This window comes from Microchirus variegatus (genome assembly GCF_963457635.1).
Source record: "Microchirus variegatus genome assembly, chromosome: 10".
Lineage (NCBI taxonomy): Eukaryota > Metazoa > Chordata > Actinopteri > Pleuronectiformes > Soleidae > Microchirus > Microchirus variegatus.
This window is the reverse complement of record NC_139811.1, coordinates 17,213,236-17,239,385: the sequence shown is the minus strand read 5'-3', so window position 1 is coordinate 17,239,385 and position 26,150 is coordinate 17,213,236. Positions and strand designations below refer to the sequence as shown.

The following is a 26,150-nucleotide window of genomic DNA, read 5'->3' as shown; positions in this document are numbered from 1 at the left end:
GAATCAGTTTTAATGATTTGTGTCGTATGAAGCAAAGCAATTCAAAAAAATATATCACATTTAAGAAGCTGAAAAATCTGAGAATATAAAACGGATTACTGCCAATTATCACAATAGTTGGTCATTCTTTAGAAATAGGGCTGCAATTAGCGATTATTTCCCTAATCTATTCATTCTTTTCACTGTTTGTTTAGTCCAGAAAATATTGATCAGTGTTTCCTAAACTTGGAAATGTTGATCTTGAAATGTCTCGTTTTGTCTCATTACTATGCTTGTATTTTGGTTAAAAGTTTTTTGGATAGATGATTTACAAATAAAGCTAACTCGTCGTTATAATTACATAATGGTTATAATGGTTAATATAATGATCATAAAATATATTAAAAAACTCTTCAACTGTTTACAAAAATGTACATGATAACGGCGATCTGCTTCATTTCGAACCGAGCGTCTAACTGACTTTTAAGTCATCACTCCTTTTTAGGCACTTCTCGCTTTCCGTACTGGGGCGGGGTGTGGAAGTACGCAGAGTCGCAGATACATTGTTGCGGCGGCATCACAACAGAGGAACGTAATAGTACGGAACCAAGGTTTTGTTTTGTGGAATTAATTTTATTTCAAGCGAGTTAAAAATAATAATAATAAAGTTAAGATTCTATACACCATATAAACGTGTCACACCACGGTTTCCCGGACTAATTCTTACCCACACCCATCTCTTTGCTATGGTTAGCTAGCTAGCTGGTGCCTGCGCTGTAACATCAGACACTAAGGTTACTCATCTACAAGGACTTTTCTCGCGATTTTAGAAATGGCCTCACCGGACAACGGGGACGGAGGAGAGTCCGACGTGACTCTTGCAGCATGTGTCTTCGACAGCTTCAGTGAGAGCGACGAGACCCGAACTCTCATCGCTAGTCTGCCGGAGGTCCACGAGGGCATGGAAGCCAGAGAATCCGCCGAACAGAGGTTTCTGGGTGAGACTTCCATCAACAGAACTCCTAAAACAAATCAATGCTTTTACTGCAGACTCACCTATAAGTGTTAGGTACACATGAAGTGGCCACCAGTGCGATATCCTCTGGTGCTGCAGGCAATCGAAGCACAATTCTTCAAGATTTGACATGTTGTGTGTTCAGATATGGTTTCCTTCTCCCATTATTATTGCAAGAATGTCTTTGTTTTACTCTTGATCCATAGCATGGATATATGAATAGCATGGAGTCTATGGGATAATGAGCTTACTTCCTATCAGTATTATATCAGTATAGTCCAACAATCTTTCACTCTCACACCCACAGTCATGTTTAGAGTATCCAGTTAACAGTGAAAACATGCAAACAGGAAGGCCCTCAGTAGGCAACAATGCAAGCTACTGTGTAGACACATAATGTAGATGTTGTAAAATGTTTCCATTTCAGGGAAAATAGATGATAAAGTACAGCACATGAATATGAGTGGACCCTAGTGTGATTGACACTAGTGGACTACAGGTGATGCCTCTGAACTTCTAGCCAAATCAAGATTCTGGAGGCTTCAAAATGGGAGTTCAGACTCTTATGTGTGACATCACGATCCAGTCTGGTCATTCTCCTCTGATGCCTGGCATCAACAAAACAGATGCTGCTCACTGGATATTATCTCCTTTTCTGTCAAACCTAGCATTGTAGTTTTTATTTGCTAATACTGACTTTTTCAACTTTGTGATGCCATTCCGTATATTACTGTTATCCTATGTGTTTACAGTATAAGATGTCCCCTAGGCAAAGCTTTTTAAACATGGAATTGCATTACCTTGGGTACCTTGAGTGTATGTTTTTTGGTTTTCAATTTGCTTACAGTCCCTTATTTTTTCTTTGCATTTTCTCCCCACAGTGATAATGAACAGATACCAAGATCAGCCTCATCTGCTGGACCCACATCTAGGTACATGACAAAAAATGATCTGTGTCAGTTCTCTACATGTAATTTTGGAGAATATATTTTTTTAATAAAATGCCTCCACCTTCTGTTTTGGTATCAGAATGGATGGTAAACATGATGCTAGACTTTGTAAAGAATGAACAGTCTCCTTCTTCACTGGTTCACTTGAGCTTCAGGTTTCTCTACATCATCTCTAAGGTCAGTAAAAAAACAAAAGCAAAGAAAAACACATCGCTCTTGCAGACAGTTGCAGATTTCCTTTTTGGTGATACAGGCTCCAGGGTGTCAAAATATTCTTCTTATTTTCTGTCTAGGTAAGAGGCTATAAAATCTTCATGAATCAGTTGCCTCATGAGGTAGCTGATCTCCAGCCAGTTCTGGACCTACTGTCCAGACAGGACTCTACAGACACTGAGGTGAAACTGACTTTACTACTACTTACCTCCTCTTATGTATATGTTATGTATTATCTTTTCAGTTAACATTTTCTTTACTATCTATTTATTGCAGACTTGGGAAACTCGCTACATTCTGTTGTTGTGGCTGTCCATGACCTGCCTCATACCCTTTGACCTCTCTCGTCTGGATGGCCACCTGGAGTCAGATCGAGGCAGCGCGAGAGAGTCCACTATGGACCGCATCTTAAAAATTGCAAAGGCAAGTTTTTTGTATTCGTGTGAACAAAGTGAAGTAAGACGAGGCAGAATGATAATGTGTCACAGATAATATTTGGTGGAATTTGACTTTTGTAAAAAGTGACAGCCCTTAAGAGGAGTTTGTCTGTTCATGCTCAGAGAGCCGTTATCACAAAAACATATTGTTTATATTGTTTAAATGCCTCAGTGTTCAATAGCAGCATTGTTGGAAAAGGTTTGACAGAAAGTAACTTATACCAAAGCATCTGTTGCTGTTGTGTCAGTAATAACAGTAAAAAAAAAACTACTCTGAAACTTAAAACTACAGAAACTAGTGGGATTTTTAACACCTGAACTAAAATGTTGTGACATGAACATGGCGTTGTGTTATTAATGTTTTTATTTAGTATGAATAACAAGTGATTTGCTTGTTTGCAGTCTTATCTAGTCGTCAGCGGCAAACCCAGGGATGCTGCAGCCGTACTGGTATCAAAGTAAGTACAAAAACAGGAAATTATATTCATTTTTGTGATCGGTAAAAAAAAAAAACCTGTTATATTATCATATATTCACATACACACAACAGACACGTTGTCTAAAATGTGTGATGTTGAAAGAGTTTTATATTTGAATTAGTATACATTAACTTATAGCAACCATGAGAAGTTGTTAAACTGCGATTATTATTATACCCAATAGAGGGCAGTGTTTTGCTTATAATTACTGGTGTCTGCTTGTGTTTATCCAGATTAAAACTTGTATTTCTTTCTTGTCTTATTGTACATGACTAAACAGGTTCATGACACGCCCTGATGTGAAACAGAAGTGCCTCGGAGATTTTTTGGACTGGAGCCTCGGCATTATTTCCCAGACGGGTTATCAGTCACTGACGGATGTTAGGGTGCTGGATGGTGCCCTGCAGTCTCTGGTAAACACGCACTTAAGATCATACACAGTTTGTTTTGCATTGCACGCTTGCCTGCATGTTTGTTTTAAGCTAGTGTATGATTTGTGCACGGTGCTATTTCAACCTGCAGTGGGTTGTTTACAAGAGCTGACATGATTGGTATGTTCCACCCAACACTCAATGCTATTCTGGCAGGTGTATGATGCACCTGTTGCGTGTGTGAAATCGCCTGCTTGAAGTGGCTTATCTCAGTTTAATCCATAGCTTCGAGGTAAACGGTTCATCAGCAAATGAGAACTGGGTTGTGGGTACTTCATTCCAATGAAAAGCACCCTCCAATTACACCTGTTGCCACTGCCACTCTTGTTAATGAATGTTTTTTTTTTTTAACTCACTCCCTGTCAGCTGAGATGAGGTGATGAGTTGCCCCCCCTCCCCCGCAAGAAAGTACATTACAGAACTATCAGCAGCATATAAACCTGTATAACATGTTGAGAAATAACTTGAAAGTACTTGAAATCAATCTGAACACATCTTCTATTATGCTTAGGGTCTGCTCACTGTTCAGCCTTTATGTTTACTTGTTTGTGTGGAGATGGAGGATAAACCATTGGAAACAATATCTGAATTATATGGACCTAAACAACCAGATATGACTTACTATTGGCAGGATGTATAGTACTGCTGTGAACTATGGAGAACTCTGGAGAACTGATGCCATTCCATATGTTATCTTATGTATTTACAGTAGAAGATTGACTTGGTCATTTTTTGTGTCCCCTAGGCAAAGCTTTTTAAACATGGAAAACGAGATGACCTCCTGCAGTATGGTAGGTTCCTGTGTTTGTCTGTTTACTGACTGTATATAGTGAACTTTTGCCATTACCAGACCACAACCAGTTGGTCTCGCAGGCTTTTCCGAAAGACAACTGAGCGATCAGCACAGCCTAAATAATAATTCCAATATTAATATATAATAGGAACACATTTTTGGCAAAGAAGTGCCTTGTTTTGTCCATATCATATTCGTCATATGTGAACTTCAGCTTTGTGGCATCATAGTGAGTTTGAATGAGACAGACAGACAAACAAACTCCGGTGAAAACATAACCTCATTGGAGGAGTGTGTTAGTGTTTGTCTTAGTTTGAAGTGGATCACATGACATGAAATGCACTGGTCTGTTGTTTTTTTTTTTGTTCCCGAGGCTTGTTAATTTCTTTATGTAAATATTTAAATCTACATCTAAAAGACTTAGCTGCAAGACAGATCTTCAGAAATGTGTGTGTGTCGTTATCTCAGTATATACTGTAAGTAAGTGTATAATGTACTCTATTAGCTGCCCAAATTATGTCTGTATTTACATTATAGTATTACAACATTAAGCATTAATTGTGTCTTTGTTGGTTTCCCAGCTCCTACAGTTCTGCAATGCCTGGAGCAGAAACATCTATTAGAGAGCAGCGAGGCCATTTTGAGGAAGTTCAGTGTCAAACTAATGCAGAGACTTGGCCTCACTTTTCTGAAGCCACGTTTGGCTGCTTGGAGGTGAGTCATAAAACCATTAAATACATTGAATGTGTGATTCTCTAAAACCTAGCCTTGTTGCATCTGAACATATTTAATGTATAAAGTCAGTGTTTGTGTCTACCCATTCTTTGTTGTGTTCCTAGCTGCTTTTTCATGGTGATTAATGTTTCACAATACATGTTGTTTCCTTGTGCAGGCACTTTGAGGACATAAAGCGTTTTAAATATTCCATGTTTTTCAGGTACCAGAGAGGCAGCCGCTCCCTGGCCGCAAACCTTTCCATGTCCCAATCTGCTGTAACATCTGATGCTGCGACTCCTCATGTAGACACACAGGAACTGGAGGAGGACTTTGACATACCTGAAGAAGTAGAGACTGTTATTGGTGAGGTCTCACTTCCACTCAGTTTTTAAAATAAAAGGTTGCATTATGTCATGCTCAGTAAATCGTATTTGCTTCCTATTTTACAGAGCATCTGCTGGTGGGACTGAAAGACAAGGAAACAGTGGTGCGCTGGTCTGCAGCAAAAGGGTAACAATGTGTCCTAAAATGGCAAATTTACAGGAGCTGATAACATGTTGTCCTTGTTGCAACTTGTCTTTGGAATTATTCATGTCAAAAACACTTCCAAGGAATCTATTTTATTTACCCCTTCAGCATTGGAAGGGTGACTGGGAGGCTTCCCAAAGAATTGGCAGATGAGGTAGTTGGATCACTGCTGGACTGCTTGAGGTAGGTTCACGCCTTGGGTGTATTAGCTCTCGGCATCAGCAACGCAGTGCTTTTATCATTAGTTGCCTTTTTTTTCCTCCATTTCAAGCAGCTCAATATTCTAGAAACACATATAATTTGTCTTCCAGCTTCCAGGAAACCGACAATGCTTGGCATGGAGGCTGCCTGGCCTTGGCAGAACTTGGTAGGCGAGGCCTGCTGTTGCCTTCCAGATTGACAGATGGTATGTGTTCACATGTTAGAAGATACATGGTCTGTTTTACGCAAGGCTGTTTTTGTTATTTCTTTATTATTATTACAGTTTTACATTTACAGTGCATTAAGACATCTCACAGTGTAAACATTTACATTACAAAAGTGTACACATTTAAATAAAAAGAACCCTTTAAAAAGAAAAAAAAATGCTTTTCACCTCTTTAAATCAAGTGTAACAAAACATAATGTACATATACGTGTGACAACATTTTCAGTTTTTCAGTAGTTGTTCTTGTGGCAGTTGTGTCGATATGTTGCTTCTAGGTCAAATCTTTCAGTGCTTTATTCATACTTTTTAATATTGATATTCAATATGCTGAGGCTTATATTTGTCCAGGTGAGAGATACTTTGTCAGCATCAGCGAGGCCTCCTCCTCAGAACCCGTCGTGGAGCTCTTGCTTGCTTATTTGGTTTATGGCAGTGGTTTTCAGACTCACCCCTGTTTGCTCTTTTAACGCCTGCTGCCTTATGCTTCGTGTCATCAGGAGAGCTCTGGCTTCGAGCATCTGTGCAGTCATTTGAGGGCACGACTGCAGTGCTGAAGTCACACGATGAGATAGCAGAGCCCGCAGTTGCAAGCTGACACAGTGCCAGTGCTGCAGTCTGCCTCTGGTCACACGGCTCTTCATCCAGCTCATTCTCTGGCCTCAGCTGGTCGTCAGGGCTGCTGTAAGACGGTCGAAGACTGAGGTTCAGAGGCAACACCTCCCTCTTTAGTGTGTCTGAACACCTCAGTCTGTGGTCAGTTGAGCTATTTTCTTTATCCTGTTTTCTTGTTGAGAGATTGAGGGGAGCCGGATCTACTCTGCCGTCCTCATCGTCTTGTTCCGACATAGTTTCAGGACATGGCTCTGAGACAGACATGGACGAATAACTGCTACTCTCTGATGACCTGAAAAGGACAGGCCAAAACAAACATTTTATCAGCAAACTACCATGATTGCAAATATTATATAATGCAACACAGTTGAGTTTAGAAAGAAGGATATGTTTCTGGATGCATAAAAATATTAGCTTACCTTCTGTCCACATGCTGGTTACTTAAATGTGGCAAATTCTCTGCAGACTCATCTTGTCTTAAGTCAGTAGCTGTGTGTCCTTGTTGGGGGGTTGTTTGTGTCACACCCATGCTGGTATAGTTCGGTGCCTCTGTCCCTCTCTGGATGGTGTGTGCATGGCTCGGTCTGTCAGGGGAGCCCAAAGCTGAACATCCCTCTTTAGGGCTTTGTCTGGTTGCTTTGTCTCCACTCTGTCCATGGTTGCTCTGCTCTTGTGCGGATGTGTTGAAGCCGTTGTGCCTCGGTCCTGAATGCAGATATAAATCATAATCCTTGGACCTAAAACTTGGGTCATACAACTCCAGAGGAATATATCTGGGTCCTGTAATTGGCATGGGGAGTTCATGTGGTCTATACAGGGCATAATGCAGAGGGGTGGGCGGGTGAAGAGGGTGGCAGTATCTGTATGCGTATGTTGGAAAGAGGGAAGTGTGAGGGGGGGCAATTGGTTGTGGCATCACAGGCCTTTGGGGGTCCAGAAACTCTGGCTGAAAAGAAGAAGCATTTGGCTCGTTTGTGTGGTGATTTCCTGCAAAGTAGTAGGGTGGGTACAGGGACCGGTCTGGCAGGAGATAAGTTGGGTATTCAGGAACCATGGGAGGGGGTAGTGGTTTTAAGGGGATGGATGATGGAATTGTGCCCCATTGGAAACTTGGATGGTTAAAAGTTGGAGTTGGGGACTGTGAATCCTCTGATTGCTGCACAGGTGACTGGAAGGCATCTGTTCCATCACGGTTGGGTGTAACAGGGGAGAAGGCAGATGGGCGTGGCAGAGACTTGGATTCATCACTGTCTCTATTCTCACTCTCTGTACATGTATTTGGTGTTGTCACATTCCGACTGTCCTTATTCACCGGACTGTCACACCCCACGTCTATTTCTTCTGTATTTTCGCTGCTCTCCGCTTTGCTCTCCTCAGCGCCTTGTTTCTCAAGGCTGTCGTTCAAAGCTGCCTGCGCTGGGCTTGCGCAATCCTTGGATATGATGGGGACTCCCTTTGCCACAGTTTTGGCCTGTCGAGCTGTTTGCCCAGTTTTCTGTGACATCAGCGAGATCGAGTTTTTACACAAGTTGTATTTCATGTGGTTGAAAAGATGGGACTTTTCATTGCAGGTGAAAGGACACTGGAAACACTGGTACTTGAAGGGCTTGCCCGGTGGTCGTGGAATGTAGTGTGGCCTTTTTGGCTTGCGTTCCTGAACAGTCTCCATCTTGATTCTAATCCACGTTTTTTGAAAGGAAAAAAAAAGCAGCAGTTTTTAGATTTATTCCCTCTTTCTGTTGGGGAACATGACACTTAAGCATATAGGAGCCACTGGTGAATCATTGCAGCTTTTGTTCCAGATTGTCACTGAGTAATGAGGCTCATAAAGTTGTTTGACTGGTTCAGGCGGAGAGCGGTTCTTAAGATTGTCTCCAGTTTTTTTTAAGTTGCCTGGTCAGAAAATCTCTATCTGCACTAAACACTGCGCCCTCAGGCTAATGTATTCCTGCAACTGTTACTTTGCGCTGGTTTGGACACCAAGCAGAGAATTGTTAAAAATGGAAATCTATCTCTTGAATGCAAAAAGGCACCTGCAGTTTTGCATACATGTCTAATGCACCTTTCTGTGGCTCTGTGGTTGATTGACAGCAGCCTGCAAACGCTTCTCATGTGCACTCATCTGGCTATCTTTATGATTATCCTCCACTCATGTGTCCTGTACAGTTAGGGAGTTGCTAAGGCACTATGTCGGCAGTTGTTAAGCAGACTAGACACTTACTAACACAGCCCTGGAGGGCATGCAGAGACATGAATTATCTCTCAACCTTACTAATATCTGCTGTCGGCGTGGGAACTACCAGCCACCTGCTTCCCATGACTACACCTGCGGGATGTACTCGGCTCCCATTCATCATTTGATGAGCTCACTAGAAATAAGAAGACTAGAATAAATCTTTAATAATTTTATTCCTGGTTATGTAGCAACCAGCTAAAACAGGTGTAGTAGTTGGCATCCGAAACACTTCAGGTCCGCCTTTGAAATGAAACATCACCTAAAGCTGTGAGTCAAGTGTTACTGGGTGTCGCTCGGAGGAACCTGCTTGTCATGCGCTGTCGCAAGAAGTTGTCACTCAAGTTTCTGTCCAACTGTAGAAGCACACAACACCACACCCTTTCGCATGAAGTTAAATCTCTTTTTTAACGTGATATTATATTGGCTGTTTTTTCTTTTGACCTTATAAAACATATACGATTGGATTCTTTATAAAGAACATATGGTTGGATGCTTTGAACTCAGTTTAAATATCTTCAAAAACAAATCTGTTTAACTATTTTTGAACAGTTTTTAAAAGGTCCGCAGTGCAAGGCGATGCTAATTATAATCTACTGGCAACAGGTGCAACATACAAATATAAACCCCTTAATAGAACAACGGCTTTTTTCCAAAAATACTTAATTAGTAAGTAAACGATAATTAAGAAATTAGATTACCTTCTCTTGTTGTAGGAACAGTGTTCTCTCCCGAGTATGTGTTCTGCAGAGAGCCAGTCCGCCGTCCACAGCCAGTGTTATGATCTCGTCAGGACATTCACTTCAGTGCGTGTTTGTGAGCGTGTGTGTGAAGGTGCATGTGTGTGCTGCATTTGGTGATGGTAGTTGTGTGGTGAGTTCCTTTTTCTGAGGTGTTGTCTCAGTGGGTGGGGCTTCAGCCCAAACAGCAGGGCCCTCGGGCAACATTGATGTACTTGATATTAGTCAAGCCTCGAGGGATGATTTACATGATGAGGTCAGGTGGGCGCTGATTCTACTTCCTCCTCCGTCTCTCTTTTTTTGGGGAAATGACCGCACGGGTCTCACTCGGCAGATCCTGGAAGGAACATGCTCATTTACGTAAAACAAAGTTCAGTAGCATTTTTACATGTGCAGCAGGTGAAACTGTCAAACATGTTTTTCTCTGTTTTCCTAATATAGATGTACTCGCAATTTGATAGTTTCTTTGTACATAACCCTTCTGGTTTTGCTTTTAGTTAAATCTATATAAATTCTCCAAATTCTGCAGTATCTTTCCACAGCTTTACAGACTTTATAGCGTGCATCTTTTTTCTCTTTTTCATCACTTGCAGTTGTGCCACTCATCATCAAGTCACTGATCTATGATGAAAAGAGGGGAGCATGCAGTGTTGGATCCACTGTGCGAGACGCTGCCTGCTATGTGTGCTGGTCATTTGCCAGGGCTTACGAGCCCACAGAGCTCCAGCCTTTCGTCACTCAGATTGCCAGGTAACTCCTCTTCCACCCTGCAACGGTTATATGCGTAGGTGTCAAGAAATCCAAACCAACAACACAACAAATAATCTCCTAATGTCAGGGGTTTCAAAGGAAATGCCAGACTCCACTTTGAGAACCCACTGGTTTAAGTGATTTGAAAGGGAATCGTGTGTGTGCCAAATAGGGAATCTTGTAAGTGGAACAGAAATGGGGTTGTAACTGGAGGGTTAAATCTCAGGACACAGCGGTAAAGGGCTAAGGTGGCCCTTAGCAAGGAACCTGCATTGCTCCAGGGGCACAGATGTGTGCTGTCCACTGCTCCTGCTTACACCCTGTGCATCAGCTGTTTGACATCAGCACAATGGCATGACTACCCCCCTCAATATCTAAGTCCCATCCCCTTTCTGACAAGGTCAAATAGAAACAGGGAAATCTTTCTCAAAACAGTTGAGAAGGTTTTTTCTCTAAGCCATTACTTACTGCCTGAAACCAGTGTTTCTCTACTAGAAGTCCTCATGTAACCAGCACGATTGAAATACAATTTTAATTGAATACACATACTATTGCTATACGCTATAGGTGATCATCATATGTTTTTGGAATATAATCACTATAATGTTCGGTCTCTATGAACATTGCACTGCTGCCAGTGTATATGTGCATTTTGTGGCTCAGTGCCACTGGCACTTTTGTATAAATAAGTCCCTGTTGCTTCCCCGTATGACACAATAATGAGACACTCCTCAATTTCATAGAACCCTGCATCCTGAAATTCTTCCACGATCACTGCTATTGGGAAAGTCATTAGTGAAACCAGTTCAGTTTTGAAACATCAGTTAGGAGCCTTGAGGACATTTTGGGATTTGTCTGTTGTTTGTTTTTTACATTATGGACAATTGTGTACATTATATACTTTGTTTCAAATAAAAAATAAACATATTTTCATTGAATTTAATTGTATTATCATAGTGGCAGCTGCATAGGCACAGATTATGCAGTATTGTAAAAAAGACAATGAAATAATAACTTTCTTGGCTGCATGGAATTATACTATTAAAAACATAATTCTACATGAATGAGAAATAAAATGCAACACGTAAAAAGTGCAGTCCTCTGCTTTTTGATGTCTTTACTCAGACACAATGAGTCATTTACTGAAATGACCAGGATGCTTATTCAGACATAAGGCTGATGTATTATGAGATTAAAGTCAATGGGTGTATATGTGTGTACAGATAATCTCATGCAAATCTCAAGTCGATGACTCTGGGTTTTGACTGAAAGTCATCGATCTCGATGCTGGAGAAGCTACGTTGCAACGTCATCCAGTCACGTACGCGGCGTCTTTGTCAATAGTAACGGTTTACCTCCTCGCTCTCGGCGTGCATGTATGGACCTGTGGCCTTTGACTGTGCAGACCAGCTCTGCAGAGTCAGTTCGAACCCCTGCTGCCATTATGATCAGCAGTCGCGACAACACCCTCCCTTTTCCTAGCCTGCAGGATTGCCAGGTTTCGCCTGTTGCTGTAGGTTTCGGTCGCCGTTTGGCAGCAACAGTCAGACAAGCTGGTTCCTGCTCTATTCATCACAGTTTGATGACACAAAAAAAACATCACTTTTTTTTTTTTTGGGAATGTGGGACTAAGTGACTCGGGGGCACATACAGACACACAGTAGTGTCTCTACTTCCACAGTTGCAGATACTGGGATGCAGAGTGTAATGTTAATATTAATTGCACGCTTTTTTTTTTTTTTTTTTTCAAGCCCTCAGGCTAAGGGCAGTAACTGAAGGCAAAATGGGCCGGTTATTAAAGCTGCAGGCTTGAATCTTTCTGTTAGGAAACACAGAACATGGACAGTGAGCAAACAAAGCGAGCAGCAGTTAGTGGCAGATGGATATTTTGATGTTTAGGTCGGACATTTTTACCGTCACTAACTGACATTCGAATCAACCTCACCTAGAACTTCTAACGGTGTAAAGAAGCAAGGATTTTGAGATAAAAAAACAAAGAAAATATTGTGGCAGGGTCACTGTTAATTAGTGTTACAATGATTAATCCATAATCAATAATGAATTGATTATTATGAATATTTAAAACAAGCTCCCTGTAGTGTCAGCATCTTAAATGTGAATATTTTCTGATTTTCTTGCTCCATATAACAAGAAATCATTGCAACTGATTCATTCTGGTTTTGAGAACATCACCAAGGTTTGGTAAACGCACCGATCAACATTTTGGGGACCAAACAATTACTCAGTTAATCAAGAAGATATTCGACAGATTAATCAAATGCGAATATAATCATTGTTAATCATGTTGTGGTTGCATTTACGCATCGCTGCTGGGAAACAGTTTTGTTGATGATGTAACCCAGACGTCACGAAAACATCTTGAGTCAGTGATTCTTAACAAAGGAATAACTTGCTAATTCACATAAGACATATTTTTTATGCAGTGTTTTGGACCTACTGAGATGGTTATAATCCCTTTGTGGGAATATCTGCCACTTTTACCAAACTGTAAAAACATTTGCATAAACGGAGGACACACAATGGCCTTGAGTGCTTGGCAGACAAATATTGATATTGTTTCATATAAATATTGAAGTAATTAAAAGCAAACAGAACATTGTTGGATCAATTAATCCTGGTTTTTTTTACGCTCACTTGCTTGTCTCTCACTTTTCTGTCCTTTTGAACTGAAGTATTCAAGTTAAAGAAGTGTAAAAACATTTCAGTGTTAACAAATGGCCTTCTTCATTTGCATTTGGTGTTAACATCTTTTTTTTTTCATGAAATCTTTTATAATCAACACTTTGTGTGTCTCTCTCTGCAGAGCTTTGCTGATCACGGCCGTGTTTGACAGAAACGTTAACTGCCGCAGAGCTGCTTCCGTAAGTTCTCTGGTCGATCTCCTCCCTATCTTTGTATTAAATATGTACCGTTTAATGACACAAGTATTTAACTTTACTTTCCCATTTTTGTCCCAGGCTGCCTTCCAGGAGAATGTTGGCAGACAGGTTTGTGACTGTGCTTCTACATTATGACTTAGAGAAATACTGTGATTCCAATTTAATTTGCTGTCAAAACACAGGTCTTGCTCAAACTTGCCTTGATAGTGAAATCTTGTGAAGCGAAGACTTAGGAAGAGTGAGCTCATGAGTTGAATTTGGAGCCAAATCAGAGGCTGCCCATCGTTTGCTTTGGAGTTTTGAACATTTTAGACCATTTGTATGCAATGCACTGAAAACATAAGCGCTTATTTCTGCTGGTTTGTGTCTCGACAGGGAACTTTTCCTCATGGCATTGACATTTTAACTGCAGCAGATTACTATGCTGTTGGAAATCTCAACAACTGCTACCTGAACATCAGGTAAGAAAGTCTGACTGGACTCGCAGGGCCCGTGTTTAAGAGTTTGACCTTAGCTGTCACAGTTGCAGTTGCTTAGAACAGTTTCTACACATTCCTCCCTGACTCCGTTGACAATTAGTTTTTATTTTTTTTATTTTAATTGAACTTTTCTTCCTCTGATTCTCACCGACCAAACTTCATTTAAATATAAATTGAAGAATTTGCAACCATTTCAAGGAATACCACAAAACATGAACACCTTTGTTCAGTTTTATTCTTTGATTGTGGTACAAAATCAGTCAACAATAGGTCATAAATACCTTAATATGTCACTCATTATAGGCGTTGCTAATGTTTTACGTTGTTTATGAACAGCAGTACACTTTGCTTTGCATATATGTGACATGCATATGAAGTCCATCATTATTGAGCTTCAAACCTTTCAAGCATTTTCCCCTCTGGCAGAAATGCATAAAAACAAATATTCAAGTAGTGAAAATGGATAAAGATGCTTCCCTCAGGGTATGTTTGAATGCAGATCTGCGCTGAACATACACTAGAGTGGTAAGAGCTGGATGGAATTGTTTATTTTCCCACTGATAAGAGATGTGTCTGAAGCTGCATTCACTCTGATTCTGTTGTTGTTCTCACAGTGTTTACATAGCCAGTTTCCCAGAGTACACCAACGCTATGATAGACCATTTATTAGCCATGAAGATCAACCACTGGGACGGGTAAGTACTTGTTTAGCCCTCATGATTCCAGTACATAGGACTAAAACAATATTCACCTTTTTGTTTTTTTATCTTTTTATGCATTTTGCAGCGTGATCCGGGAGCTCGCGAGTAAAGCTCTTCACCACTTGACGCCTCAAGCGCCTGATTATATGGCAACAACAGGTAAACAATGTCACCTCACCTGTTCCCCAGCCGAAGCAGCGCTCTCGACAAAAGTAAAATGCTCATGAAGCATACCTCGTTTTGTAACCAACTGAAGCCTGTAATTACTTGTCATGAATACACACAGTGAAAAATGGAGTGAAACAAATGCAAACAGAAGGTTAGAGTTAGATGTAATAGAGTTAGATGTATAAACATGTTTGCTGGTTTGATTTACATTTTTTTTTCTGTTAGCTCACTTTGCATTTTCGTAATTTGATAAAAAATAAACATTATATCTCCTTGTTTGTTTCAGTTCTGCCAAAGCTGTTGACCATGGCTGTGGGCATTGAACTCCATGGTCGCCATGGAGCTATTCTGGCGTGTGCTGAGATCACACATGCTCTTTACAAACTGGGCCTTGAGACCAACAGGTAGACTCTTCTGTAAATCACTAAGCTCGTGGGTGGATGCTCAGTCTCAGCTCCATTTTGTGCTTCTCATGTATTCATTTTAGTCACTGATGGACATCTAGTGTCCAAATGATAAATACCCAGGGATATTAAAACCCAGATGCTTGTTTATCCTTTTTCAGAGGCATTTCCTTTAATTTGGGTAAAAGAACAACAACATATTTCTCTGTGTTGCAGCAGCAGCAGCACCTGCTACTGTCCGATGAATTGAGATAGTGGCTGTTTTATTTGTGCAGGGGGTATAAATGTTTTTTTCGAGTGAAGAATATTTAATACTCTTACAGGAGGTTTTTAGTTCTTGGTCCACATTCGTGACATATTCTACATTAAAAGGGTACATATTATGCAAAATCAACTTTTTAATCATTTAAATCCTTTTTATTTGGGACACTGCAGGTCCTATCAGTCTGCAAAGTGAAAAAAGATGACTCATGTTTTTGTGGTCCTCCTCAGTCTAAGCACAGGAGATGAAAACACACAATGTTGACTTCCGCGCTAATTGGGACGTCACAATGCGATAAATTCCTGGAATTGTTGTCTTGTGGAGCTCCGCTTTGTCCGTAAAACACGCAAGAGTAATGGCGAGGGCAACGGTATCCGAAAACCGGAAGTCCATGAAAAGTTCTATTCATGGCTCCACAGTGCAGCACATAGTCCTACACAAACTTCCAGCCTCAGAGGATTTATCTGTCGTGGATACATGTTATATATGATGATATTGTGCCTGCTCGAGTCTGCAAATGATCACTTTTCCAAATGCTAACTGCTGTTAGCTCCCAGTAGCCTCTGTGGCTGATGTCATTTCCTGTCCCTTAAGTTTTGTTTTACTTTTTTTTAAGATGGACCTAAATAGATACTACCGAACAGAGCGTTCTGAACAGGGCTGTTTTGGCAGGGTGATTGAACTGCTGTGGTGCTTCATTCTTATGTTATTTTGACCAAAGCATGTCACAGACATGTTCATTAGGACACTAGGGAACTAGTTTAACTTGGAGATATAGGGTATAATATGATCCCTTTAATATTGACATTCTCATAAAGTATGGTGTAATGTGAAATTTCTTTCTTTTGCCAGAAAGTGAAAACTTGGCAACTTAAAATAACAAAATGCAATACAATGGTAACATATGCATCTTCTCTCTGTATTTTTCCCGCAGGACTGTGGTGGACATGATTTCCTCAGAATGCGTCGATGCATTAAAAAACATTCACCAAAAGGTAAGAGTACAGCAAGGTGCAAAAAAAAGAAAAAAGAAATGTGTCAGATAGAATTCATTGTTAGAATGACTTCTGTTGCTTCTTTTTTGTTGTTGTTTAGCTACACAGCAGAAAACAATACAGGTACGTTTATTATTTTAGTGGATTATTTTATTAGTAGTTAAAACAACAAAAAAAACAAAGTGTCATTTTGGATTCATGTTAAAATCATGCTCTTTTTCCTCCAGGGGTTTTGGTGGAGAGTTAATGAGACCAGCAGGTAAGAGTATAAGTAAACACTAACACAAATTTAATAGTTTCTAATTTCTAAGTCTAAGGACTTGACTTAATTTCTACTACACAGTGGAGGACAACTTGTATGACTGTGATTTTTTTTTTTTTTCTGCAGTGTGCAGCCTAATAGAAAAGCTGTCCTTATCCAAAATGCCTTTTAAGAATGACCCACTTATCAGTAAGTTCATTATCTTTACACAATTAAGAGTCGGTATGGACACCCACACATGTCTAATGTTGTGATGCTGTGTTTCAGCTGAGTGGCAGCAGTTCATCGATGACACCATACAAACGCTTCATCTGGTTTCTTCTGGAGTGAAGGACAGCATGATGGTCAGCTTTTGTTTTGTCTTGTTTTGTTTTTTATTTGCCAAATTTCATTTTTCCACGTTTCACTTGACAGTTAAATGATTTAATTCACAATTCAAGACTGTTGGTTTACCGTCACTGCAGAATGCTGTGATAGCAGCCTTGTCTGCCTTGTGTGAAGAATACTACCAGATGGAGTCAGGAGAGGCTGACCCACAAATCCAAGGTAGATTGAATTCTCTAAACCCATGTGTGATACTCTTTCTGTCTTAGTGTGAGAATAACCTGTGCACGCTATGTGTATCTGTGTGTTTGTGTGTATGTGTAGATGCCCTGGTATTGCGATACATCGCCGGACTCAAGAGTCCACAGATGCTCATCCGTTGTGGATCCGCCCTTGCCCTCGGGTGTCTGCCAAGATTTATCATCAGTGGTAAACTGGAACAGGTGTGTTTGAAGTCATGTGTACATTTTCCTAAAACCTTTTCCTGAAACCTACATCTGTTCACGCAGTCACATTATGGGTACATTTTAAGGCAAAGACGTGTTGTATGGTTAGGATGAGGTTAGGTTTAGGGGTTGGGTTAGACCAGTAGTAGTTACGGTTAAGTTAAGAGTGAGTCTCCAGGAATTTAATGTCCTCAAACCAGACTCTGACGGTGTTTTCTTCACAGATCTTGGAAGGCCTTCAGCGGATGTGCACCATGACCCTGGAGTCGAGTTTTACAGAGGCGAGGAGAGATGCTGTCAAGGCAATTTCTCAGTCAGTATTCTTACTTATTGACCTCCGCCAGGAGATATATGTTTTCGCCGGAGTTTGTTTGTTTGTCTGTCTGTCTGTTAGCAACAAAACTCGAAAAGCCGCGGATGGATTTGGATGAAATTGTCCGCAATGGCACCAGGAACAAGTGATTACATTTGATTTAAAATTGGGCATGAGCCGTAGACCCTATCACTATTTTTATCGCTATTTTGTGGGCGGCTGAGCTGCCTTGGCGGAGTTCTGCTTCTTATTGACCCCCTATTACAGCACCTTCTGTCTCTATTATTTTTCTTTATTTGTATTTCTGTTATTTGTGAATGGTTTGGGCTTTGGTTACAAAGGCCCCTCTGTCTCTCCTCAGTCTTTTGTCCTGCCTGTCTGCTAGCTTAACAACATAGTCGTGTAGTCCGTAAAATAAACACTCGAGTGACGATACCTGCAGGACCAGAATGACGTGTTGGTCACTTTGGTCATCTATTTCTATTTTTATGTAATTCCTCTAAAATGTTATGTTTTCTACAGTGTTCATGTGATGTCCTATGAGTATTTTTCTTACCCCCACTATTTTAACCTTTACCTTTTCACTCTCCATCAGAGTGTGCGTGACGGTTGGTGTTTGCGCCCACGGTTCCCCAGACTCTGCTCTTTGTGGTGAAAATGTAGCCGGAGTGTATGACACGCTGCTCAAAAACATCAATGACTACACGACGGACAGCAGAGGGGACATAGGCGCTTTGTGAGTAAACAGAAGATATACATACACACACACACACTGATGATTAAACTTAGACCATAAATTTGCCAAAGGCATGAAGATCATTCCACTGCCTGAGGCCTCTGGAGATTTTCAGCCCCTCCACTTAAGGACATGTAGATGACACAAATGCCTCCCTCAGTAGTAGCCTTGGGCCATGCTTAGTTACTCGCCTGGAATGCCACCAGGCTTGTCACTTGTCCTCATAGCAAGGGATGGGCACTTTCTTTCTTGTTGTCAAGCAATGCAATCTTTTTCCTTTCCTTCATTCTTTATTTCTTTTTTTCCTCATTGTTTGCACATCCTTATCATTCCTGCCACACCCATACATGAGTACATTATTTATTATGTATCATTAATCACAACATAAACAATCTTTAATTTCCTTTTCCCTCAAGTTTGCCAACAGGCCAACAGTCGGAGGTTCCTCTTGTTGCCTGTGCACCTGTTTCAGGGCGTGACGTTTGAATGAATGCTTGTGATTTACATGTCACATAAACAAATTATGCCCTGCAGCCACAAAGCTGTAAAAGTTGTAGAAACCTGCAAAATCTAGTTTCCCTGTACGTGCGTGCTACACGAGAACCAAAAGCATAATTTTTATGACTTTATTGTTTTTATAGATTCTTGAGGCCATGGTGATCTGGTCAGTGAGTGTAAAGTAGAGTTAAATTAAGTCTCCACTGACTTTTGTCACCAGGGTGAGGGAAGCAGCAATGACCAGTCTGATGGATGTGACACTGCTGGTGGCCAGCACCGCTCCAGAGATCCTTTTTCCAGATCAGTGAGTAGAAATCTTAAAAAATCTTGACTGACATCAGCTCTTTGCTCATCTGTTTTTATGAACCTTTAATATGCACCTCGAGAAACTCAGAATGACGTCACCAGCTGCTGACCAGACATTATTTATTTGGTGTCAGACGAAGTCAATGTCTGTACTTCACCACTAAATCAGTCCAGTCTGAATCATTACAGCACAGAACTTGGTTTGGAAGTTGTGTGAAGTTTAGTTAAGTCAAGTTTTTTTCTCTCCCATCCTCTTACGTATGATGCAGGGTTGGGTCTATGATGTGTGGCCTGGCCAAGCAGGCAGCCGAGAAGATCGACCGATCCAGAGCTCACGCCGGCAACATCTTCTTGCGCCTCCTCCATAGCACAGAGCCTGCAGTTCCACATATCCCCCACCGGGAGGAGGTCTTGGTCATTTTTCCTGTGTGAGTAACTCCTGCTTTTCACTTACTCTAGTAGCTGCAGTGATTTGAACTGTCAGCTTTTCTGTTTGACTCGTCTTTAAATCAAAATCTGTTATCATCTCAAACATTTAAAACGGCACCATTGCTCCAACTATGTTCTGCATTAGCTGAGCTGTCGTTTAGCGTGTATGTGCTCGTCCAGCCACTGAGATCAGCTAATGGATCCTTTTTGGCTATTCCCAGTTCCCAGTATGTGATGAAAGGAGATTGAGCCTTTGTAATTCTCTTCACGTTTATTTTAAACACATCACATCCCAAGCTTCTTTTAAATCACTTCTTCTAAATGCCCTAACTCACTTTAAATCACTGTACTTTATGTTTTTCTGATACATATTTCATTTTATTGGTTTTATTTCAGTTTTTTATTTGTTTTCATTCATTCTGCATGTTTCTCTCTGTGGCCATGTCATTTTAGTCAACATACTACCTTGGTTTTACGTATTATTGAGCACTTTATTTGCACTTTAATTCTCTTGTTAAGCACTTTGTAACTTTGTTAAGTACAATAAGTGCTGTATAAATAAAGTTCAGTACTGTTAATATGTATATCAGATTGCATGCTCCAAGCGACTCTGACATTTTACCACAGTTGTATTTTCGGTGGATTTAGACTGTGTCAGAGTCTCTTTTCTCCTCTGTGATGAAACTCCATGTTCTTCTTGTTGCAGATGATAGTTTTACATGGATGTTTTATTCACATTATGAATAAAAGCCTCCCTTTTTTTTTTTGCTCAACACTGTACATAACATTTAACATATCAGCTTGATGTGGAGCCAGGTAAACGTAAGATAATTTAAAATGTTGTCATGTCTTTCAGTGAGACGATAACCAGTCTGAACTGGAACGCTTCATCCCAGTCATTCCACTATATCAGTCAGCTGCTGGGACTGAAGCAGTATCACTACCACACCCTGCTGGGGCTCACCGTGTCTGTGGGAGGGATCACTGAGTCTACGGTAGGTCATCTATGAAGGGAGTGACTTAGTCGAATGAGAGCATGATTTGTTACACTTGGGGGACACACCGAGGGACAAACCGGTTCAGTGAATAAATGTAGCCTTATTAGTCACGAGAGATCAACCCAGTTAAATAGCAATAGACAAATTGAGACTCACATTAGAAAAACCATTAACAAAACACCAATTTGGAATCATGGTCTTAACATTTTCCCCCCACCTTAAACTGCAATTTACATTTACATTTAGGGCATTTGGCAGACACTTTTGTCCAAAGCGACTTACAATAAGTACATTTGTCACAAGAAAGGAACTTTCCATAAGTGCTATGATACAAGTGCTGAAGGTAGGAACCTATTAGTACTTTAGGTTAGTGCTATGTAGGGTCGAGGTGAAGTCTGAACAAGTGAGTCTTGAGTCTTTTGCGAAAGATGGCGAGCGATTCTGCTGTCCTGACGTTGGTTGGAAGTTTCGTTCCACCACTGAGGTGCCAGAGCAGAAAAGAGTCGGGACTTCGTTGAGCTGCCTTTGTTTGCTCTCAGGGATGGCGGTACCAGACGGCCGACTGAGGTAGTAGAGCGAAGTGCTCGAGCTGGGGTGTGTGGTCTGATCAGTGTTTGGAGGTAGACTGGTGCAGTTGGGTTGATGGCTTTGAAGGCCAGCACCATGGTCTTAAATCTAATGCGGGCCGCAACAGGAAGCCAGTGGAGGTCACGGAGGAGGGGGGTCACGTGGGAGAATTTGGGTAGATTGAAAACGAGGCGCACTGCAGCGTTCTCGATACGTTGCAATGGTTTAGTCGCAGAGGCAGGGAGTCCCGCCAATAGCGAGTTGCAGTAGTAGAGGCGGGAGATGACCAGGGATTGAACCAGGAGTTGCGTTATGTGATAGAGAGAGTAGTGAAGCCCACCTTGTGGCTCATCTTATGTCGTTCTTCTTTGTTTGTATATTTAGCTTCTGCTTCAAAATGTGAAATGTGTAGTTTTTCCATTCGAACTGCTGTATATACATGTAGGTTTAAGATGGAGGTGATTAAAGCGATTATATACTTATACAAACAGACTTGGGTAGCATATTCAATTTCAAGTTAACCAGCCTCAACGACCATTAAGACATTCTGTTTTGTTTGACACAGACAAATATACGCACTTTATCATTGTTGTTCACATTGAAATAAACAAATAGGTTAATGAAATCATAATTATAATAGACATGTCGCTTGTCCTCAAGGATGGTGTAACTAGTTGCTGCTGCTGCTGTGAAACACAGTTAGATGATGTTATTATACAGCACTATTACAGTAAGGTTCATAAATATTGGGACATCGACACAATTCTCTTATGTTTGGCTCTATACACCACTTTTGATTTGAAATGAAATGAACAAGATCTGCTATAACTGCACACGTTCAGCTTTAATTTGAGGGTATTTACATCCAAATCAAGTGAACAGTGTAGGAATTACAATACTTTCTATACTGTATGTCCCAATATTTGTGGACCTGCCTGTACCTTCTACAGTTGGTTCCAAAGACACACATGTCGTCATTTTGCCTCTGTGCACTCCCACAATGAATTTGAAATGGAACAAGCAATCAAAGTGATTAAAGTGTGGACTCTCTGCTTTAATTTGAGGGATTGAACAAGAGAATTGCATTAACCGTTGAGGAATTTTTAGCATTTTTGTACGTTATTGTTCATTTTCAGGGTCTCAGAAATAATGGGACAAACTCAAATCATGATAAATTAAAGGCTTCTTTTAATACTTGGTAGAACATTCTTTGCAGTCAATGACTGACTGAAGTCTGAAACCTATGGACATCACAAAAAACTTAGTTTCCTTTATTATTCCTCATGTTTTGGGTCATTATGCACCTGTAATGTGAAATGCCGTCCTATCAGTTTTGCAGCATTTAGCTGAATCTGGGCAGAGAGGATTATAATCCTGCATCAGCAGTCACATCATCAATAAACACAAGTGAGCCTGGTCCACTGGCAGACATACATACCCATGATGTGACACAGCCTCCTCCATGTTTGACTGATGACGTGTGTATATGCTTTGGATCATATACACACATCATCAAGTGCATCTTTGTTTCATCTGTCCAGAAAACCTTTTCCAGAACTCTACAGGCATTTTTCAAGATATTTTCTTGCAAATTTCTTGCAAGATAGATATTTTCTAACCTAGCCTTCCTGTTCTTGAGTGTTATCAGTAGTTTGCACCTTGTTGTAAATAATCTCTTGATTGTAGACTGCTGTAAAGGGGGTTTTCCAGGTCTTTTTGTGTTTCTGAGTTCACCCGTGGATTCCTTCATCTTTTTGAGAATGAACTAAATTGTTGTTTTGGCCCCTTCTAATGTTTTTGCTGTCTCTATGATAGGATTAGTTTGTTTTCTCAGTTGAATGTCAGCCACCTTCACATGCATTGACATATCTTTGTACCTCATGTTGAACAATTCAGTGAAAAGCCACCAAATGCAAATTCAACACTTCAGCAGTCAGCTGCAGACCTTTCTCTGCTTGTTCTCACAGGGAATAGTGAGGCCAATAATGGCCACAAAACTACTTTTTAGCCCCTGAAAATGGACAATTATGTATAAAATACTTATAATTCCTCAATGGTCAATGATTATTTTGTTAAATTACTCAAAGTAAAGATGTTTGATTGTTTGATTTCCAATTAATTGACTATTTATTGGGGCTGCACATAGCTGGTCGTCCTGCTGAGCTGGTATTAAGGATGACTTTATACCAGCAGAGGGAGCCATTTGTTAATTCTTGTGCACTCAGCCTTTGTGGAAGCCTGACTTTCAGTGATCAGGCTGTTGACTATGATTCACTGACTCTTGCAACCTTTGCCAGTTTGCAGCCACTTGAGCACCAAGCATCAAACCGGATTCATCCAGAGAAAATGGAAACAAACGTGTCCCTCGTGGTACCAGCGAGACTTTCCGTCAGCTCAGATTCAGAGAATTGACGATGCAGAGCTGAATCACGTCTTAAAAAAAACATGTTTTCTGCTTTCCACTCCTGACCTTTCTCTCACCGTCACTCAGCTGGGGCCTCAAACTAGTGTTGATCAAGTTCTCCCTCCTCCTCTTGTGTGACTTAACTTATAAAAAAAGCACTCATTTAAAAAAGATTTTCCCATAAAGATTTGTAATGTTAGGTTATTTTTAACTTTCAACGCACGTAATAGCAGCCGCGAGGCCAGTTAAGTTGAACTCGTCTGCCAACGGAGGCTGTAAACATATTCCCTCGGAGACGATCTGGCTCTCGTCATGATTTTACCTCCTGCTCTTCAGGGCCTTTCTTTGCCACAGATTCATCCTCAGAGACGGGGGAGGCCTGGTATGTTTGCACAGGGTTGCGTTAAGGAAACTGAGCCGAGACTCGCATCAATACGTAGGCCAAGATTACCGTTCTCACACCACAGGCCAGAGAGAGAGAGAGAGACAGAGCGTCCACCAACTTTCCAGGAATTGCACTGACGGCCGGCATAAATGTAGAGAGAGAGAGACAGTATTCACATCAGCTCTGAAAAAAAAAAAACTGTCTCAGGTCGACAAACACATATTTCACAGCGTTCATGCGCGTCATGTTTATTCTTTAAATACAATTTTCTCGTCTGCTGTTCAATAAATCATTTCCATGTACAGTAGCTTTGTTTGTTCAGCACGTAGTCAGGGTTTGACTCTTTTGGTCTTTTCTGCAGCATGTTTGTCTTTCCAAGGCCTTCCTCGGTTTCACATTAAAAAGCCATGAGTACACATTTTACAACGTGCTAGTGATATAACTTAACTTTCTGCTGTTCTCCTCTGTCTCTGTTCAGGTAAATTTTTCCTCCCAGTCATTGCTCAACTACCTGAAAGGGATCCAAGACGACAATGTGGCTCTGACACAGTTTGGAGATACTTTGCTCTCCATCTTCAGAGACAATCTCCACAATGACAGGTAAACACCATTTTATATTACTGCAAATTTAAAAAAAAAAAATGTTGTGTCGTTTTTATAAATCCTCTTCCATTCATTTTTTTTCCTAGGGTAAATATTCCTTTTCTTAAGATGCTCAATCTATTGCTCACAAACGGCTGCTTTGAAATCTTCAACACACAAGAGAAGTAAGTAAAACATTCTTTAAAAAAAAAAAAAAAAAGATTGCATGCCATCTGAGAACTAACATTTTTCTGTTCTTGTTTTTTTTTTTTTTTAGTCATCAGTTCTGTGTGGATATCTTGAATCTTTGCAAAGAGCTCAGGAAATCCAAAGATGTCTCAAAGCTGAATGCCTGTGTAGCCATGTAAGTCTCAACATTATACACAGTAGCCAAATGAATGAATGAACTGTTGCTGGTGGTGATTGTGCTCGTACTCGTGTTTCCCCCCAGCTTCTGTGGTCTGATGCAGTTCCAGGGTGATGTGAGGAAGAAGGTTCTGTCCCAGCTGCTGATGCTACTCTGCCATTTCTTCCCTGTGGTACGTTCACATGATAATGGCTGCTCACATTAACACGTGTATGAACTGTGTTTTAGAATGAAAAAAATACTTGATTTCTTCCCCCATGGGTCCAATTTAAGGTCTGCAATCGACAAATAAACCATGTATAAACAACTCATCCACATACAAGTCTATTTCTGAAATATGTAGATACAAACTCAACAAAAATGGGAAAAAAATGTTATTTTAAAAGAAAGTACATTCATCAAGTAAACAGTTTCATGTCATTATTAACCTATTGTTATGTTGTATTTTATTGCTTTTACTACTTTTATTAATTTAATGCCTTCATTTGCTCTAACTTGCGTTTGCGTGACATTGTCGTCTTGGTTTTGTTTCTCCCCCGTTGTGTCCTGTTTTTTGCTGTGTTTGTCAAATCACTTTGTAAACTTGTGTTTAAAAAGGTTCTACGTGAATACATGTATCGTTATTTTTTAATAGTTCATATAATCTCTCAGCCATGCAAGTAACTCAGTCATACTGGATTGATTGAGGTTGACATTTGTGGTTTTGGGCAAAAACGATTGGATGATGATAAACAAAGACGATGAACTCTTCCTCTCTGACAACTCTAGGTAAGACGGACCGCATCGAGTCAATTGTATGAGATGCTGCTGACCTACGACGATGTCGTCGATCCAGAGGTGCTGGACGATGTGTTGACCCTGCTGGGTGATACTGACTGGTTAGTGGTGAAACTGGACGACGTATTTAAAATAGTCTTTCATGTAAGCACATGAATTCAGCTCATTATACAGTGTGTGTGTGTGTGTGTGACATGCTGGGTGTCTGTTTCAGGGGGGAAGACCTCGACACAGTACGGGCTCACAGGAATCAGCTGTGTGACTGGTTTGGAATCTCCAGGCCACGGGTAGTTGCCAAGGTAACTTAAAAAATGATATTAAAACTTGTGTTTGACCAGATTTCTGTAAGTAGATGCTTTTCCATAAACATTTGTTCCTTGTTCTTGAGCCCAACTACTGTCTTTGTCAGCAGAATCCTGTCCCTGGTCCCTGAGTGCCTGTGAAATTCAGCAGGAAAACACGTAGCCGGAGAAAATTAGGAATGGACCCAGAATAATGTAATAATGTACGTAAGTTTTATGTGACAATAAAGCCACAAAAACA

The 26,150-nt window shown here is 40.6% G+C and overlaps 2 protein-coding genes across 3 annotated transcripts; one reads left to right on the top strand and one right to left on the bottom strand.

The window, feature by feature from the left end:
• The first annotated feature begins 665 nt into the window (after positions 1-665).
• Positions 666-26,150, top strand: tbcd (tubulin folding cofactor D). 2 transcript variants are annotated; one of them, XM_083896624.1, is made up of 39 exons: positions 666-977; positions 1,876-1,926; positions 2,024-2,121; positions 2,238-2,339; positions 2,434-2,580; positions 2,997-3,052; positions 3,354-3,486; positions 4,250-4,295; positions 4,879-5,011; positions 5,235-5,377; positions 5,464-5,524; positions 5,651-5,725; positions 5,854-5,948; positions 10,148-10,304; positions 13,129-13,186; positions 13,283-13,312; positions 13,580-13,665; positions 14,298-14,378; positions 14,470-14,543; positions 14,839-14,956; positions 16,153-16,213; positions 16,314-16,336; positions 16,441-16,472; positions 16,602-16,664; positions 16,743-16,819; positions 16,940-17,021; positions 17,124-17,242; positions 17,470-17,558; positions 18,154-18,294; positions 19,013-19,096; positions 19,368-19,526; positions 20,384-20,522; positions 24,360-24,481; positions 24,571-24,648; positions 24,741-24,827; positions 24,915-25,002; positions 25,599-25,708; positions 25,822-25,906; positions 26,020-26,150. In XM_083896624.1, exons 1-39 carry the CDS (start codon positions 812-814, stop codon positions 26,038-26,040), a joined length of 3,570 nt encoding a protein of 1,189 aa, XP_083752750.1. In that variant the 5' UTR covers positions 666-811; the 3' UTR covers positions 26,041-26,150. The 2 variants fall into 2 exon arrangements, with proteins under 2 accessions (XP_083752750.1, XP_083752751.1); XM_083896625.1 differs by having other exon boundaries at positions 25,599-25,751.
• znf750 (zinc finger protein 750) lies at positions 6,339-9,631 on the bottom strand (the record flags this gene model as incomplete). Its single annotated transcript, XM_083896400.1, has 3 exons — positions 9,516-9,631; positions 7,001-8,257; positions 6,339-6,873 (listed from the first exon to the last, which is right to left on the bottom strand). The coding sequence occupies exons 2-3, from the start codon at positions 8,248-8,250 to the stop codon at positions 6,339-6,341; spliced, it is 1,785 nt and encodes a 594-aa protein (XP_083752526.1). The 5' UTR covers positions 8,251-8,257; positions 9,516-9,631.